At 38.5% G+C, this 18,402-nt stretch overlaps 1 protein-coding gene across 5 annotated transcripts in view; it reads right to left on the bottom strand.

Moving 5' to 3' along the window:
- The window catches only part of PRKAR2B (protein kinase cAMP-dependent type II regulatory subunit beta), a 90,790-nt gene that overhangs the window by 24,962 nt on the left and 47,426 nt on the right, over positions 1-18,402 (bottom strand). For all 5 annotated transcript variants that reach the window (XR_010381740.1, XR_010381741.1, XM_010984837.3 and 2 more), the window contains exons 3-4: positions 14,280-14,332; positions 1,819-1,902 (exon numbers count right to left, since the gene is read on the bottom strand). Coding sequence is in view for 3 of the 5 variants with exons in the window: in XM_010984837.3 (XP_010983139.3) it covers positions 1,819-1,902; positions 14,280-14,332 (137 nt within the window). In the remaining 2 variants the exon portion in view is untranslated. The remainder of the gene's footprint in view (positions 1-1,818; positions 1,903-14,279; positions 14,333-18,402) is intronic.

Genomic DNA, 18,402 nt, shown 5'->3' with positions numbered 1-18,402 from the left:
GGGCTCTGGTCCTTCTTACTCAAAGTGTGATTGTGAGACCACTGCCATCGCCTGGGAGCTTGTGTGAAATGCAGACTCTCAGGCTCCAGAACAGACCTACTGAACCAGAATCTGCATTTTTAACCCGATCTTCTGATGATATATACCCGTATTAAAGCTTGGGAAGCACCGTTTTTGGTGACCCTGAAATTCTCCTATGCAAAGTTCTGGCCAGAAAGGGAAAAAAAAAATCTCCTTGGCTAACGTCTACACCTAAGGGTAAAACTAAGGATTAATTTCACAGCTGTCTTCTGTGTGTACCTGGAGCAAAAGAGTTAAATACTAAATTAGCTTAATTCCAATACCAAAATTATCCTCTTATATACACACACACATATATAAAGTTGTATCTTTCCACTGATAATTATTTGGACTCACTTTGGCGGAAGATCATTAGAGATCACATAGTTTCATGTCCTTTATTTCACAGAATCATTATCATTCTAGATAAATGAAATCTGAGATTATCTGGAAGCCCATTAAAATTTCACAAATTCTCTTTAGTCATTTATTCTACTTTTTAATACTACCAGGAAATTTTTCCATTCATAAACTAAATTCCTAAGTTTTCTATCTTAATTCCATTTCTTATCCTTCCATTATTAGAGAGAACAACAAGGAACCCCAGTCTTCAGAACTCCTAGTTTTGCAAACTCGGTGATAATTCTGGAGGACCTGGATCAAGCTAGACAATTTGTGTTACGGGGGAAGGGTACAGCTCAGTGGTAGAGCGCACACTTAGCATGCATAAGGTCCTGGGTTCAATCACCAGTACCTCTGTAAAAAAAAAATAATAAATAAATAAAAAGAAAGAAAAAACTTGTGTTACGTGGCCCTAAAACAAAATCTCCCAAGTTACAAAATGTAACCTGTATTCCTGAAGGACATAAACGTAAGTGGTATTAGAAACAAAAGAGCTTTTAAAAATATTTCAGGATATGATATGACCCAGCATAGAAGACCTGGGATCATGTAGTATCTTATTCTTTATAAAACTGGCCTTTTAAAAAAAAGATCTCATCTTAAAAGAGTGGGTCTTGATTTAAATTTTCTTCTCTAGGGCATCTGAAAAATATAAAATGTTGAGTTTGACCAAAAAAAGAGTTGAGGTAAGTTACAAAAGTTGACTCAGTCTTCACATTTAGAACATGGCAGCAGAGGTTCTTTCCCAAGTGACCAGATAATGAATAAGCAAGATCTGTGATGAAGGAGGCCGAACATTTAGGTCAGAGTGCAGGGCAAAGTCTGAAAGGGTGTTCATTCACACCGAGAGAGGGGATTCTAGAAATACACTCAAAACCGAAGACTAGAGATTTTGAAATCTTTATGAAGGAAAAAAAAAATCCCTCTACCTTTAAAGCCAAGTAAAACTTTACTTTCAAAATATGCATGTTATGAAACTTATACATTAAAATATAATTAACTATCACTGGCTGGTGAGAGAGGCACTCCCCCCTGGGCCCTGCACATCCCTCATGTTCCGCTGAGTGGACAAAGCATGCCCAGTCTTCACCTCCTTCACCCGGGCCACTCCTCAGAGCTGTGTTTGCTGCAAGTAGCCTTGATTCAGCAGGCCTGCTCACTGCCTGCTCTAACAGCAGGGACCCCCCCACCAGCCCCCGTAACACAACCCACCATGTGTGCAGGGTTCCCTGATGGAGACTTTACATCGCCCCGGGTGATGCTAGCTTATAAAGAAGGAAAAATGCAAGACTGTGCACAGTTCTTCACACTGACACTGAAAAAAAAAGCCACTTTTATTATCGAGATTTCTCTTACCGGATCCAGGTTCTTGAACAGCAGGATGTCTTTGCAAGCCTCTTGCAATCGATTTCTTTGATCGTCAGTTTTGGGGTGTATGATCTAAAAGGACGCCAAATTAACAAACAAAGATTTAGTCTACTCGCCTTACTCGTAAGGGGTAAAATTTCCTAGCAGGACATTAGAAGGAAGAATCGTCAGTGCTAAGGTTCACGTTCGGTGACCAGACATTAACCACCACCCGGCTAAGTAAGGAAAAAAGCACTACAGTTTGTCTCAGGGAGATGGTCACATTCTTCAACACGGCACCTGAATGTTTTTCAAAGGAGGGTTTCCCCCAGGTTAGCAAGTGCATTCTGTAAAGGTCTGGGATTGGCTCATCACTCAAGATGCCAAGGCTCCAGCCAGCGGAAATGTACAAAAGGACAACAGATTACAACAGCTATGCTGAAAATCTGGAGACCACCTTTATTCTGTTTAATACTCTAGTATGTTTCATACTCTTGATCACTGAATTTAATATTCTTTCAGGATGTAGCTCTTTCCTCTGAAACTTGATGAAGCCTCTAGAAGGGAGTAAATTCTCACCTGTATACTGCATTAGATGTTACATACATTTGGGGGGGTAATTAGTGTATTTATTGATTTATTTATTTTAATGGAGGTACTGGGGGTTGAGCCCAGGACCTTGCACACGCTAAGCACACACTCTATCTCTGAGCTATATCCTGCCCCCAGATGTTACATACATTTTTATGCATAATGTATCTAACGACCCCCATGGGGTCATGTGTAACTATAAACTGAGTTCGAAAGGCAAGAGTCCTAGAAGCAGAAGACACGGAGTCGGTCCCCTGGAGACCCTTACACCACCTTTTCCTGCTGTGACATTCACACAAAGTGTGACCGGAGAGAGGAGGAGGAGGTGTCCCAAAATCAGAGCAACCGAGACCGGCAGCAGCGGACTCCGTGCCCGTGAATGTATCAAAGCTCACAATGGGAGACTCAAATCAGCATTTCAAACCCAGCTCAAGTGGCTAAAAATCCTGGGCCCAAGAAGAAGTGAGAAAGTTTACAGTGTATGTGTACTGTTCACGTGTGTGCTGTTTATACACCATGCAAAAGTCTATCAGCCAGTGAGAGAGGAAGTCACGGCAGTTTTTCCTTTAAGGGGAAAGGATGTGCAAACTTCTGTTCACTACTGAATCAGTATTACCCTCAAGCTAGATCTACAATGGCACATGATTGCACAATAAGCAGGTCCTGGTACCTAACAACGCACTGCTATTCAGAAAAGTTTTAAAATTTGACTATTAACCAAATTATGCCAACCGAAATTCACTGCCGCCTACTTCACTTAAGGAAGGCTAACACTAACACAGCACAGCAAGACAAGCAGGTATTTCTCACATCACAAAACCCATCTAGAACTTCAAACAGAAGCAATCACACATTTGCCTGCTGAGAAGCTCTATCTTAAGAGACAAGATGTTGGGGACCATGTTACCGACATGGAAACAACTTTCCAGGCCCAAGACAGAGCCACCTCTGCCAGCATCCACGTCAGCAAAACAAAAAGTAGATGAACTCCCGTGCCCCTATAAATGCTCCACTTCACCAGAAACACAGTGTATCTGGTCAGCCAACCCCTCAAAGCCAAGCCAACTCTGGGATCTATACTTACTTCCTTGTTCCTTATTCACTGTCTATTTTTCTCATCCTTGTCCTGTATTCTTCATCCTATAAAAGCTTCCTGCCTTCTGTCCCATTTTGCAATTCTCGGGGCCCTTGGGAATGGAGACTGCCTGTTTCATGCGGTGTTGAAAGTTTGTATCACCCACACTGCCGTCTTCAATCATTTTTAACACCATCTTGCACCTGCTTCACCTCTGTCATCAATTTAGGTCTTTCCCCTCCCTGTTCACTGGGTACAAATGCCTCACACAAAAGCCCAGCTTCCTCCTGTCTCTCCTGCCACTTCTCTGCCTATGAATGAGCATTTCTAAATTTTGTTCCAGTCCTGCCCCCACTGCTACTGTCCACTGCTCTCCTCTTTGCTTTCCTTTTTCCCCCGGTTCCCCCTCCCTGCCATCACTTCTCTATGACAGATAAAGTAGCCAGAGTCCTTTATCTCCCATCGATTCCTCCCACCCCATTAAAATCCTGCTCTGGTTCCTGGGAAGCGAACAGTCAGAAACTGGGTGAACCTTCAAAGCTCTGGCTCCCCTGCCCTGTTCCAGCTGCTCAGAAGATGCTCTCCCACTTCTACAGACTCGCTTCTTTCTGCTGCATCTGGTGTGACCCAACACATGAGATCTGCATCTGATAACTAAGGCAAAGTACCCAAATGTGACTTTTATTAGACTAGAGGCCACTTTGTTTTCTATTAAAATTTATTTCTGATTTCAAAATTAAAAGTCTTATTGGTTAAACAAGCATTTATGATGTGCCAGGCACTGTTTTAAGGGCTTTAAATATATAACTCGTATTATCCTAGGAACAGACCCCACGAAGCAGGTGAATGCTAAGAGTTAAGTGAAATGAATCAGACAGAGAAAGACAAAGACCCTATGATCTCTCAAGAGAGAAAAGGTAGGGAAATTAACTTGCCCAAGTAACTTCTTCAGTGTCACACAGTTCAGAAGCTGTAGAGCTGGGACTCATCCCACGTAGGCTGGCTACAGAGTTGATACTATAAACCAGGGTCAGCACACCATGGCCAAAGATCAAATTTTTTTTGCATGACCCCTGAACTAAGAATGGTCTTACATTTTTTAATGATTGGGGGAAAAAAATCAAAAAGAATGCTTCCTGACACGTGAAATTTTTACAAAATTCAAATTCAAAGCTCCATAAATGAAGTTTTAATGGGTCACAGTCACACCCATTCTTATATGTATTGTCTATGGCTGTTTTCAAGCTACAACAGCAGAGCTGAAGAGCTGTGACGGAAACTATATGGTCCCCAAAGCCTAAAGAGTTTATTATCTGAAAACAGTAAAATTCCCAGAAAAAAAGCTTTATAGGAAAAGTTTGCCAAATCCTGCTATAAACCTCTACTGCCTTTCAAAAAATTTAGAAAAACAATGAGTAAGTAAGACAGACTTACACCTTTACTTTAAAGAACACCGTGTATGTGTTTTGTTACACAAGGGACATCCGTGCAAGATATTTTCCTATCTGTCCAATCGAGTCTCCACCCAGAGCTGAAAGTAATCTTTAAAAAATTTAAATCAAAACACACCCATTCTCCGGATGAAGACCTTAATGGAGTCCATCACATTCATGGAGAATTAAATCCTCGCTCCTTCCTTTTTCACCCCCACCTCAACCACCCAGCCCCAGGCTCTCCTGCCTTCACTCACAACTTCCAGCTCCTGCTCTGATGTGCTTATTAGGTCAACCAGAAATGCACTCTTGGGCTTTTGGCAAGACTCTGTCCACATCCACCCTTCTGGTCTCACCACAAGAAGGCCTTCTCCCAACCATTCCATTTATTTAGGGACTCTGTCGATTTGGGGAGTTTGGTTTGGTGTTAATTCCTGCACCCTGTTACACTGCTGTCCTTTTAGCACTTCAATTTACTTGCTGCTTGTTAACTTCTGCTAATTTGACTCAAAGCCCCAAGATGGCAGGGACTTGTCCACCGTACTCATCACTGTACGCTCAGCACCCAGCCTGATATGCAGAAGGCACTCCCAACACATTTCATGGAGTAACAGAATGAAGAAATGCTCCACAATTCTTAAACGTACCAGCTCTTCTCTACCAGTATCTACATGCTAGATGTACATAACCCCAATATTTTCATTTACTAAAGGCATTCCAACTAAAATCTCATGTGCTACTTTCTAAAATCAATCTTAAGTATTTAAATTTTTCTTTGAATTCACATAAAAATACATATTTATACTAGCCTATATGATTTCCAATCATATTTCCAGTAATTCTCCAGTATTTTCTTTTTTATTTTTATCTCAGTGCGGCTGGGTTCTTGCCCACAGCCAAATGACTCTTAACTGGTATAGTCTCCCCAGCAAGACTGCCAGAAATTAGTTGGAGTCATCCAGTCAAATTATCTATTATATGAACCAAATGGGAGCTAACAGTTTACAAGTCTATAAGATACTATATATTGCTTTCAAATTGTATTTTAAAATGTTCTTTAATGCATATTTTTACTAAGATAAACCAGCTCATTGAACAACTCAAATATTGAGTTTTATACTATACATTTATACACAAATACAAAGAATATGTGTGAAAACTAAAGAAGGAAACAGATATTTAGGCACAGGAAGCCCAGAGGGTCTCAAACAAGATGAACCCAAACAGACCTACTCTAAGACATATCATAATTAAAATGGCAAAAGTTAAAGATACAGAGAGGATACTAAAGGCAGCAAGAGAAAAACAAAGAGTCAGTTACAAGGGAACCCCCATAAGGCTATCAGCTGATTTCCCTACAGAAACTTTTCAGGACAGAAGGAAGTGGCAAGAGATATTCAAAGTCCTAAAAGGGAAAAAACCTGCAACCTAGAATACTGTACTAAGCAAGCTTTTAACTTAGAAGGAAAGATAAATAATTTCTCAAACAAAAAATAAAAGGAATACAGCAGTACTAAACCTATCTTGAAAGAAATACTGAAAGGTCTTCTCTAAACAGAAAAGAAGCATGAATTTATAAGAAAAGGAAAATCACAATAGGAAAGGTAAATATATAAAAGGATTATAGATCTCTCAAATAAGTACACAGATTAAAAACAATCAAAAATTCTGTGAAAGCAATCATAACTACAATGAATAGCAAAAGGACAAACATGAAGATGTAAAAACAGGACATCAAAATTACAAAATGTCTGAGAGCAAACTAAGAAAATGTAGATCTTTTAGAGTATGCTTGAGCTTATACGACTACCAATCTCAAGCAAGGAGATACTGTTGGGGGTAACATACTTGAAAACCAGGGTAATCACAAATCAAAATCATACAATAGATTCACAAAAATCAGAAAGAAATAATATAAAAGAAAATCATCAAACCACAAAAAGAAAAAAAAGAAGGGAAAAAAGAAAAAAATACAAAATCAACTAGAAAACAAGGTTTAAAATGGCAATAAGTACATGCTTTTCAATAATTACTCTAAGTGTCAATAGACTAAATGCTCCAATCAAAAGACAGAATGGCAGATTGGATAATAAAACAGTAACCTACAATATGTTGCCTACAGGAGACCCACTTTAGGGTTAAAGACACATAAATACTGAAAGTGGGGTATGGAAAAAGATACTTCATGCAAATGGAAATGACAAGAAAACGGGGGTAGCACCACTCATATCAGACAAAATACTTTAAAACAAATGTCATTTTAAAAAAGAAAAAGGACACTATATAATGATAAAGAAACCAGTACTAGAAGAGGATATCACATTTGTTAACATATATGCACCCAATATGGGAGTACTAAATACATAAAACAAATACACTAACAGACATAAAGGGAGAAACTGATGGGAATACAATGATAGTAGAACACTTTAATACCCCACTGACATCAATGGACAGATCTTCTAGGAAGGAAAATCAATAAGGCAATAGAGATCATGAATGATACAACAGAACAGTTAGACTTAATTGATATCTACAGGATACTATATCCAAAAAAAAAAAAAAAAAAGGAATACACATTCTTTTCAAGCACACATGGAACATTCTCTAGGACATACCACAAACTAGGACACAAAACAAGCCTCAACAAATTTAAGAGGACAGAAATTATTTCAAAGCGTCTTTTCTGACCACAATGGCATGAAACTAAAAATCAACCACAGAAAGAGAAATGAGAAAAAACAATTACACGGAGACTAAACAACATACCAAAAAACAAAACAAACCAAAAACCAATGGGCCAATGATGAAGTTAAAGAGGGAAAAAAAAAAAAAAAAAAAAAAAAAAAAAACTCCAGACAAATGACAATTAAAACACAACCATAAAAAAAATCTATGGAATGCAGTAAAAGCAGTCCTAAGAGGGAATTTTATAGCAATACAATCCTTCCTCAAAAAACAAGAAAAATCCCAAGTAAACAACCTAACCCACCACCAAAAAGAACTTTAGAAAAAGAAGAACAAACAGAACCTAAAGTCAGCCGAAAGAAGGAAATAATAAAGATCAGAGAGGAAATAAATAAAAAGAGATTTAAAAAACAATAGAAAAAAATCAATAAAACCAAGAGCTAGTGTTTGAAAGAATAAACAACTGACAAAACTCTGGCCGGGCTCATCAAGAAAAGAGGGAGGAGGGAATACTCCCAAACTCATTCTATGAAGCCACCATCACCCTGATACCAAAACCAGGCAAAGACACTACAAAAAAAGAGAATTATGGGCCAACATCACTGATGAACATAGACGCCAAAATCTTCACCAAAATTTTAGCAAATAGAATCCAACAACACATAAAAAAGATTATACATAATGACCAAGTGGGGTTCATCCCAGGGACACAAGGCAGGTTCAACATACGCAAATCAATCAGTGTAATACATCACATCAACAAGAGAAAGGACAAAAACCACATGATCATCTCAATCGATGCAGAAAAAGCATTTGATAAAATTCAACACCCATTTATGATAAAAACTCTCACCAAAGTAGGTATAGAGGGAACATATCTCAACATAATAAAAGCTATATATGACAAACCTACAGCCAGCATAGTACTCAACGGTGAAAAACTCAAAAGCTTCCCACTAAAATCTGGGACAAGACAAGGATGCCCACTATCACCACTCCTATTCAACATAGTCCTGGAAGTCCTAGCCACAGCAGTCAGGCAAGAGAAAGAAATAAAAGGGATCCAAATTGGAAAAGAAGAGGTAAAAGTGTCACTATATGCTGATGACATGTTACTATATATAGAAAACCCTAAAAGGTCCACACAAAAGCTACTAGAGCTGATTGAAGAATTCAGCAAGGTAGCAGGTTACAAAATTAACGTTCAAAAATCAGTTGCATTTCTTTACACTAACGATAAATCAACAGAAGAAGAAAGTAAAGAAACAATCCCCTTTAAAATAGCACCCAAAGTAATAAAATATCTGGGAATAAATCTAACCAAGGAGGTGAAAGAATTATACACAGGAAACTATAAACCATTGATGAAGGAAATTAAAGAAGACTTTAAAAAGTGGAAAGATATTCCATGCTCTTGGATTGGAAGAATCAATATTGTTAAAATGGTCACACTGCCCAAGGCAATCTACAGATTTAATGCAATCCCTATCCAATTACCCAGGACATATTTCACAGAACTAGAAAAAATCATAATAAAATTCATATGGAACCATCAAAGACCTAGAATTGCCAAAGCATTACTGAAGAGAAAGAAAGAGGCTGGAGGAATAACTCTCCCAGACTTCAGACAATACTATAGAGCTACAGTCATCAAGACAGCATGGTATTGGTACCAAAACAGACATATAGACCAATGGAACAGAATAGAGAGCCCAGAAATGAACCCACAAACTTTTGGTCAACTCATCTTTGACAAAGGAGGCAAGAATATACATTGGAATAAAGACAGTCGCTTCAGCAAATGGTGTTGGGAAAACTGGACAGCAGCATGTAAAACAATGAAGCTAGAACACTCCCTTACACCATATACAAAAATCAACTCAAAATGGATTAAAGACTTAAACATAAGACAAGATACAATAAACCTCCTAGAGGAAAACATAGGCAAAACATTATCTGACATACATTTCAAAAATTTTCTCCTAGAAGAAATAAAAGCAAGAATAAACAAATGGGACCTAATGAAACTTACAAGCTTCTGCACAGCAAAGGAAACCAGAAATAAAACAAGAAGAAAACCTACGGAATGGGAGAAAATTTTTGCAAGTGAAACCGACAAAGGCTTGATCTCCAGAATATATAAGCAGCTCATACGACTTAATAAGAAAAAAATAAACAACCCAATCCAAAAATGGGCAGAAGACCTAAACAAGCAATTCTCCAAGGAAGACATACAAATGATCAAAAAGCACATGAAAAAATGCTCAATATCACTAATTATCAGAGAAATGCAAATCAAAACTACAATGAGGGTTCACCTCACACCAGTCAGAATGGCCGTCATTCAAAAATCCACAAATGACAAATGCTGGAGAGGCTGTGGAGAAAGGGGAACCCTCCTACACTGCTGGTGGGAATGCAGTTTGGTGCAGCCACTATGGAAAACAGTGTGGAGATTCCTCAAAAGACTAGGAATAGACTTACCATATGACTCAGGAATCCCACTCCTGGGCTTGTATCCAGAAGGAAATCTACTTCAGGATGACACCTGCACCCCAATGTTCATAGTAGCACTATTTACAATAGCCAAAACATGGAAACAGCCTAAATGTCCATCAACAGGTGACTGGATAAAGAAGATGTGGTATATTTATACAATGGAATACTACTCAGCCATAAAAATGGACAACATAATGCCATTTGCAGCAACATGGATGCTCCTGGAGAATGTCATTCTAAGTGAAGTAAGCCAGAAAGAGAAAGAAAAATACCATATGAGATCGCTCATATGTGGAATCTAAAAAAACAAAACAAAAACAAACAAAGCATAAATACAAAACAGAAACAGACTCATAGACATAGAATAAAAACTTGTGGTTGCCAAGGGGGAGGGAGGTGGGAAGGGATACACTGGGATTTCAAAACTGTAGAACAGATAAACAAGACTGTACTGTATAGCACAGGGAAATATATACAAGATCTTATGGTAGCTCACAGAGAAAAAAATGTGACAATGAATATATATATGTTCATGTATAACTGAAAAATTGTGCTGAACACTGGAATTTGACACAACATTGTAAAATTATTATAAATCAATAAAAAATGTTAAAAAAAAAAGTTACACAAATCACCAAACAAAAGACAAAGCCACGCAATCATCTCAATAGACGCAGAAAAAGCATTTGATAAAATTCACCATCCATTCATGATAAAAACTCTCACCAAAGTGGGTACAGAGGGAACATATCTCAACACAGTAAAAGCCATTTATGACAAATCCACAGCCAATATTAATACTAAACAGTGAAAAGCTGAAAGCCTTTCCACTAAGTTCTAGAACAAGACAAGGATGCCCACTCTTACCACTTCTTTTCAACATAGTACTGGAAGTCCTACCCACGGTTATCAGACAAGAAAAAGAAATAAAAGATATCCAGATTGAAAGGAAAGAGGTAAAACTGTCATTATATGTAGATGATATGATACACTAACAATGAAATACCAGAAAGAGAAAATTTAAAAAGCAATCCTGTTTAATACCTCATCCAAAACAAAAGACAAACAAACAAAAACAAAAATCTAGGAATAAACCTAACCAAGCAAATGAAAGACTTATATGCTGAGAACTGATGAAGGAAATCGAAGATGATTCAAGGGAATGGAAAGATATCCCAAGCCCCTGAACTGGAAGAACTAACATAGTTAAAATGGCCATACAACCCAAGGCAATCTGCATATTTAACGTAATCCCTATCAAGTCACTCAGGACATTTTTCATAGAACTAGAACAAATAATCATAAAATTTGTACAGAATCACAGAAAACCCAGAATTACCAAAGCAATTCTGAGGAAAAAGAATAAAGATGGCGGCATAACCCTCCCAGACTTCAGACAATACTACAAAGCTACAGTAATCAAATAGTGTGGTGTTGGCACAAAAACAGACATACAGATCAATGGAACAGAATAGAGAGCCCAGAAATAAACCCACACACTCACGGTCAATTAATCTTCCACAAAGGCAGCAAGAATATACAATGGAGAAAAGACAGTCTTTTTAGCAAGTGGTAATGGGAAATCTGGACAGTCACATGCAAATCAATGAAGTCAGGACACTCACACCATACACAGAAATAAATTCAAAATCACTTAAAGTCTTAAATATAAGACATGACACCATAAACTACTAGAAGAGAATATAGGCAAAATATTCTCAGACATTAAGTCATAGCAATATTTTCTTAGGTCAGTCTCCCAAGGCAATAGAAATGAAAGCAAAAATAAACAAATGGGACCTAATCAAACTTACAAGATTTTGCACAGCCAAGGAAACCATAAACAAAATGAAAAGATAACCTATGGAGTGGGAAATAATAATTGCAAATGATAAGGCCAACAAGGGCTTAATTTCCAAAATATACAAACAGCTCAATGTGACTCTACAACAAAAATACCAACTACCCAATTAAAAAATGGGCAGAAGAGCTAAACAGACATTTCTTCAAAGAAGACATCCAGATGGCCAACACACACATGAAAAGATGCTCAACATCGCTAATTATTAGAGAAATGCAAATCAAAACTACAATGAGGTATCACCTCACACTGGTCAGAATGGCCATCATCAAAAAGTCTACAAATAATAAGTGCTGGAGAGGGTGTGGAGAAAAAGAGAACCCTCCTACACTGTTGGTGGGAAAGTATGCTGGGGCACCCACTATGGAGAACAGTAGGGAGGTTCCTTAAAAAAGTAAAAATAGGGAGTCAGGTTATAGCTCAGTTGGTAGAGTGCATGCTGAGCATGCATGAGGTACTTGGTTTAATTCCCAGCACCTCTGTTTTGAAAAAGAAAAAAAGAAAAGAAAAAAGAAACCAAAATGTAAAGGTTAAAACAGTTATCATATGACCCAGCAATCCCATTCCTAGACATATATCCAGAAAAGAAGAAAATTCTAATTCAAAAAGACACACGAACCCCAGTGTTCATGGCAGCAGTATTTACAATAGCCAAGACACAGAAGCAGCCTAAGTGTCCATCAACAGATGAACGGATAAAGAAGATATGGCATATATATAAATGAAACAATGACATTTGCAGCAAAATGAATGGACTTAGAGATTATCATACTAAGTGAAATAAGTCAAAGACATATTACATGATATCACTTATATGTGGAACTTAAAAAATAGTACAAATGAACATATTTATAAAACATAATTAGACTCACAGACATATAAAACAATCTTATGGTTACTGAAGGGTAAGAGAGGAGGCAGGGATAAATTGGGAGCAAGGGATTAACATATGCACACTACCATATATAAAAGAGAGAAACAAGGATTTACTGTATAGCACAGGGAAGAATATTCAATGTCTTGTAATAAACTATAATGGAAAAGAATAAAAAAAGAATATGTATACATATATATGTATAAACGAGTCACTCTACTGCACACCTGAAACTAAAACAATATTGTAAATCAACTATACTTCAATTTAAAACAAAGTTAAATAATACATGTGGTCTTCTAAGTCACCCATTATTGTTTCTGCAAGATAAAGGATAGGAGAGGGGAGAGTCTAGATTTTCAGTCTACGTGGAGTGATAACGGCTCCTTACACCTTGGTAAAGATACCTTGAGCCTAAGGCTGCATAATTTGCAGACTGGAATTTGTGGACTTTACAAAAACACGTTAGGTTCTGGTACTGAGAAATAAGCACCACAAGCCTAGTGCTGGGAATCTCCGTGGAGACAGGAGTGAAATGGGATTTCCTCCAAGATCTTCTGCGTCATTTAAGGCTCCTGATCCCCCTACCACTGGGTTTTACATATTCGTCAGGGAGCTTAATGAGATAAGGACTCAGGGACACAGTATCTGCTTTTCTGCATTAAATCTCAATCTTACTGAAATATTTTTCAGAGCTACAGAAATGGATTTTTGTTTTAATTTTTAGGGCCAAATAAAAAAGGGGAACTTTTGCGAAGTATGTACTCCAAAAAAAAAAAAAGTAAATGAATACTTTCCATTTCCAGGCTCAGTAATCTCATAGTTTACTTTTTACTAAATAAATAATAGGGGACTGGAGCTAAAGAACACAGTTTAAAAGCTGCTTCAAACCAAACTGGACAAAATTCTTGTAAAAACATTAGGACCTCCAAGAAACCAGTTTTCAAGTTAACTATTAGACTCATAGATTTTTTAAAAAAATAACAAATGCTGTTTGGCATCTTAGATATAATTTTACTCTGATTTTTTTTGTTTCAGAGTAAGCGTCTTTTGTGACAAATCAGTGAGAGCAGAATGCTTTTCCCAGTATTTTTCTTTTCTTTACTAGAAATACTAAGAAAAATAAAATTACCACTACGGGAAAGATAGCTAAAAACATTTTTCATCACAGGCTGTATTTTTGCAGAGAAATAAAACCACAACTGCAGTGAGTTTTTATGTTCATCATTCTTTTTATCCACAAAGAGAGAGACTCTTTGGATCAAAGTAATTCTACAAAACTTGAAGCAGAAGTAAGCTATCGGATATAAGACTAGGAAAAGAACCAGTCAAAGTAATTCCATTATGCCTCGTGTGAACCTATATGCTTGATAACATCTTCCTACTATTATTTTCCTTATCCAGTGCAGGGGTATAATTTAAAATTAATTTGTTCAGTAAATTACATACCCTGGATTCTGCATCATCTTCTTCTTCATCAGGATTATAAGCTTCTGCACATACTATAAAAATAAAAATGGACATTTTAAAGATTCTTTCATCAAGAAACATACTATAATAAACATATCTTTAAAAATTAATCAACAAGAGTTTACAGTGTAAAAATAAATTAATACTCTTCATGTAGGGCAAACAGTCTACCCCCCAAAACTAGTTTGCTATTGCAACTTGAAAGAAATTTATTAAAATATGAAGCTGCATGTCAAGACACTGACAGTTGCTTTTGGCTTTCTCTTATTCAGAGAAACAGAGCTTAACCTTTTACACCTTCATTTCCAAGAATGCATAAGACCTAAAAATTACCTAAAAGAATAGACACCTCCCCCAAAAAGAAATGATCAATTTAATCACACATTAAAGAGTGACTTTCATAAATTATCCTATCCCAATCTCCCAGGATGCCTTTTCCAGTCTTTATTCTGAGCTGAGTTCATACTGCACACATAATTTTAAAATCTGCTTTTTCATTTAACACTGTAAGAATTCTGCATGCCATTAGAAACCTTCTGTAAATAATGTTTTAAGGACTGCTAATTATTTACCATAAGCTGTAATTTACTACTCCCTTAATGCTAGACCCAAAGTTGGCTTCTTAAAACAACCTTGCAATAAACATCTTCATACACAAATATTTGTCCAAATTTCAGATTATGCTGTAGGAATTATTTTCAAAAGGCTAAAAGGTACAATTTTTAAGGCATATATATCACCAAGTTTCTTTCTGGTGTTACTGTAACCATTCTCTGTCCTACAAAGAATGTACAAGAAGGCTCCTCTAAATGGTACAAACGGAGTTAGATATTACTACTCAAAATCTTTCTCAATTTAAATGAAAAAGAAATTCAAACTTTTAAAATTATTACTGAATTTGAACATTACTGAATTTGAGCCCCCAGGGGAACATGAGGCTATGCCTGGAGATGTTATAAACTGACTATATTTCCTCTTTCATCCCTATGTTTGAGGAATTTATTTTTGTTTGATTTTCTTTTTGACTTATACCAGTTTCTTAATACCATTTTATCTTATTTCTCACAGTCATTTTATCCAGTTTTATTAACGATAATTACCAAATTTTTACCAATCACACTTGTGTGTTTACTTTTAATGTAGGGACATCAGGTAAGAAAATTCCCCCATATGATTCAAACCCAACATTAAACATCACAAAAGTACCACTGCTTTGAGTTTAGTATTTGCAACTCTTCTTTACTCGGAAAACTAAAGATCTGTGACTTCTCTTTTTTCAGTTTGTAAAGGTAGACCTTTTTACATTTACCCTTTATTCCATAAGGACTTTATTCTGGACTGGATGTAGAAGTTTAAAGAGCGGAGGGCAGCTGAAAGGCTGACAAGTGTCCTTCCAGGGGCCTCAGGATGGCCTCGGAACTATTTCCACCTTCGGTGCATTATTAGGAACCCTGACAGTAGCTGTCTTTCCTCCAGGCAGTGCCCTACACACCCAGGCCAGCGAGTGATTCTTACCCAGGGCCAATTGCGCCCCCAGGGGAACATGAGGCTATGCCTGGAGACGTTTTGGTTACCACAACTGTGAACAGAGATGGAGGAGGCCAGAGATGCTGCCAGACACCCCACCATGCACAGGACAGCTCTCCCTCCCCCTCTCCCCAACGAAGAATTAGCTGGTCCAAAATGTCAACAGCGCTGAGGCTGAGAAACTCTGACCTTGTGTCTGTTTTCTCATTCAGTCTCACAACCTAGGGGATAGGTGTCCTATCACCTTTCGGCAGATGAAAGACTAGGGCAGAGCTTCATATCTTGGTCAAGATCACACACTCTAGCACCCTGGGGCCAACACCTGACCCCAGGATTGTCTGGTTGACTCCAAAGGCCTCGTTCCTAACCACTGTTCTGCACCAGCATCATGCCTGGCCTGCAGCCTTCTGCCTCAGAAAGCCATCAGGAGGGGACCTTTTCTCAGGGACAGGCCCCCATTAAAGAACCTCACTGATGCATATCACCAGGATGCCAACCCAATGACTATTTCCGGAGTTGGCAGGAGTCAGCATGACCAGCCAGTGCTCTCCTGCGGGAAGACCACAGAAGAAGCCAAATCACAATGAGAAGGTTGCTGGTTGAGAAGGAGACGGGAGGAAAGGAGTCTGTCAAATAAATGGAATGCTGAGCGGCATGAGTCTGGGACATCTGCACACACAACACGGATGGTCCTGCTACTGCAGCCGGACCCTAAGTGTGCTGCTGCAACTCTCCAAGAGGCAGGAGAGCATTGACTTCTAAAGGTCGGCTCTGTAGCCTTCTGCTTCCATGGGTGACCCATGTCACGGGCAGGGCTGATACATCAATTGCAGGACTCAGTGCAAAATGAAAGCACAGGTCCATTTTCAAAAATGAAGCATTTCAAGAGGGCAAGAGCAGAACATTAAACCAAAGTGAGGTTCCTGTGAGTGTGGGGTCTGTAAAGACAGCCATGCTCATGGGATCAATTACGTTCAATGAGGTAAGATACACTTGGTTCTTTAAGGTAAGCTGTTAAATATATCCTGACCGGTAAGTGTTGACCTTAAATTTTAATTCACAGAGGGAAACCTTAATCCTCTAATTTCTAAATTTCGAGCCCCAAAACTCTAAAAATCATTGCTAGTATAAGAATCTATTTTTTTTCCTAAATAACTTATCAATTGACCCAGTATTATTTATCTAACACCCTTCTGATCTGTGATACCTCCTTTATCACACATTTGTTTACTTCTGGGCTATCCATTTCATTGAACCATGGATTGTGCCAATATTACAAGCTTTAGTTCCTGACATTTACATGCAACTGTGTCACTATATTCAAATTCATCTACTGCCACCTTCTGTGCCCAAATCAAAATACAGCACTTGCAGGCTAGTACCCTGCCGTGGTGACTTACACGTCCATATCTTCACTGACACAGTTCCCTCTGATGGGAGCTCCTGCCACAGCCTCCTTTCCAAGCCAACCCTTCGCTCTGGCCCCAACTGAAAATCAGATCAAGAGTCAAGTGTTGACCTCTCACCTCCAGGGAGCTGTGTCAGGACCCCGCACTTCTGTGCTCCCCCTGCACTGTCCCTATGGTGTGGGCAGAGTGCATGACCATCGCTGACCACACATGACTTAACCAAAGACGTGACCACCTGTTTGCCCCTCCAGGCTGGTACTCCACGGACTGACTGTGCACTCTTGTTCATGTCTGCATCTCCCTAGCGCTGCCCTGGTACATTGCCCGGCTCTCAATGCACGTCTTTTCAAATGAGTGATGAGTTGATGAATAAACAAGTTTGAAGGTCCTTGAAGGCAAACATGTCTCTTTTGAATATCTCCCAATGGTGTACCTGTATTGTAGACTCTCAAACAAACACACACTGAATGAGTAAGTGGATGGATAAAAAGTCCTTTTTCTGTGTTAAAATATCCTACACCGTTTATCCAAAACATGGGGACAGAGAAGATGAGTGAAAATGAGGAACTTTTGTTCACCAACAGGCCTGGCCCACAGATTAGTAGCTCAGTAAATACCTGTACAACAAATGAATGGATACAAGGCTCTACGTCTGGGCAGACCCTCAAACCACAGCCTGCAGATAACTTGAGCTGGCTTGAATTTTTTTCTGAAAGGTACCCTATCTCCCCTGAGCAATCAGAAATTGAGCCTGAAATTATAGACTCCACCCTCTGTTTGGCAATTACACAGGAATGAGGGACAGAGTCTTCTTCTCTATGTGAACCCTATATTGAGTTTTTCCTGTTACGTTGTGCATACCCGCATTTTGATAATACATTAGTCATCCAGAGTGCTCCAAGAACTTAAGTAGTTTCCCACACTGCAGACGGTGTAATGTGCGTTGAGTGTAGCCAGACAGCTGACATAGTTTGCAGGACAGAACAGGAAAGTGAGAACTATACAGGCTCTGCATCTTCTGGAGCTTGATCTTCAATCTTTTCATGCCCATCTATCTACACCCACCCCCACCCACACCCACACCACGTGACAGACAAGGGATAAGGGTTTCATTTTCCTCCTGACACCAAACACACGTGGTCTTTTTCAACGCCATTGCTCCAGCT

This window comes from Camelus dromedarius, chromosome 7 (genome assembly GCF_036321535.1).
Source record: "Camelus dromedarius isolate mCamDro1 chromosome 7, mCamDro1.pat, whole genome shotgun sequence".
Lineage (NCBI taxonomy): Eukaryota > Metazoa > Chordata > Mammalia > Artiodactyla > Camelidae > Camelus > Camelus dromedarius.
The sequence above is the reverse complement of the archived record's forward strand: the minus strand, read 5'-3'. Positions and strand labels throughout refer to the sequence as shown.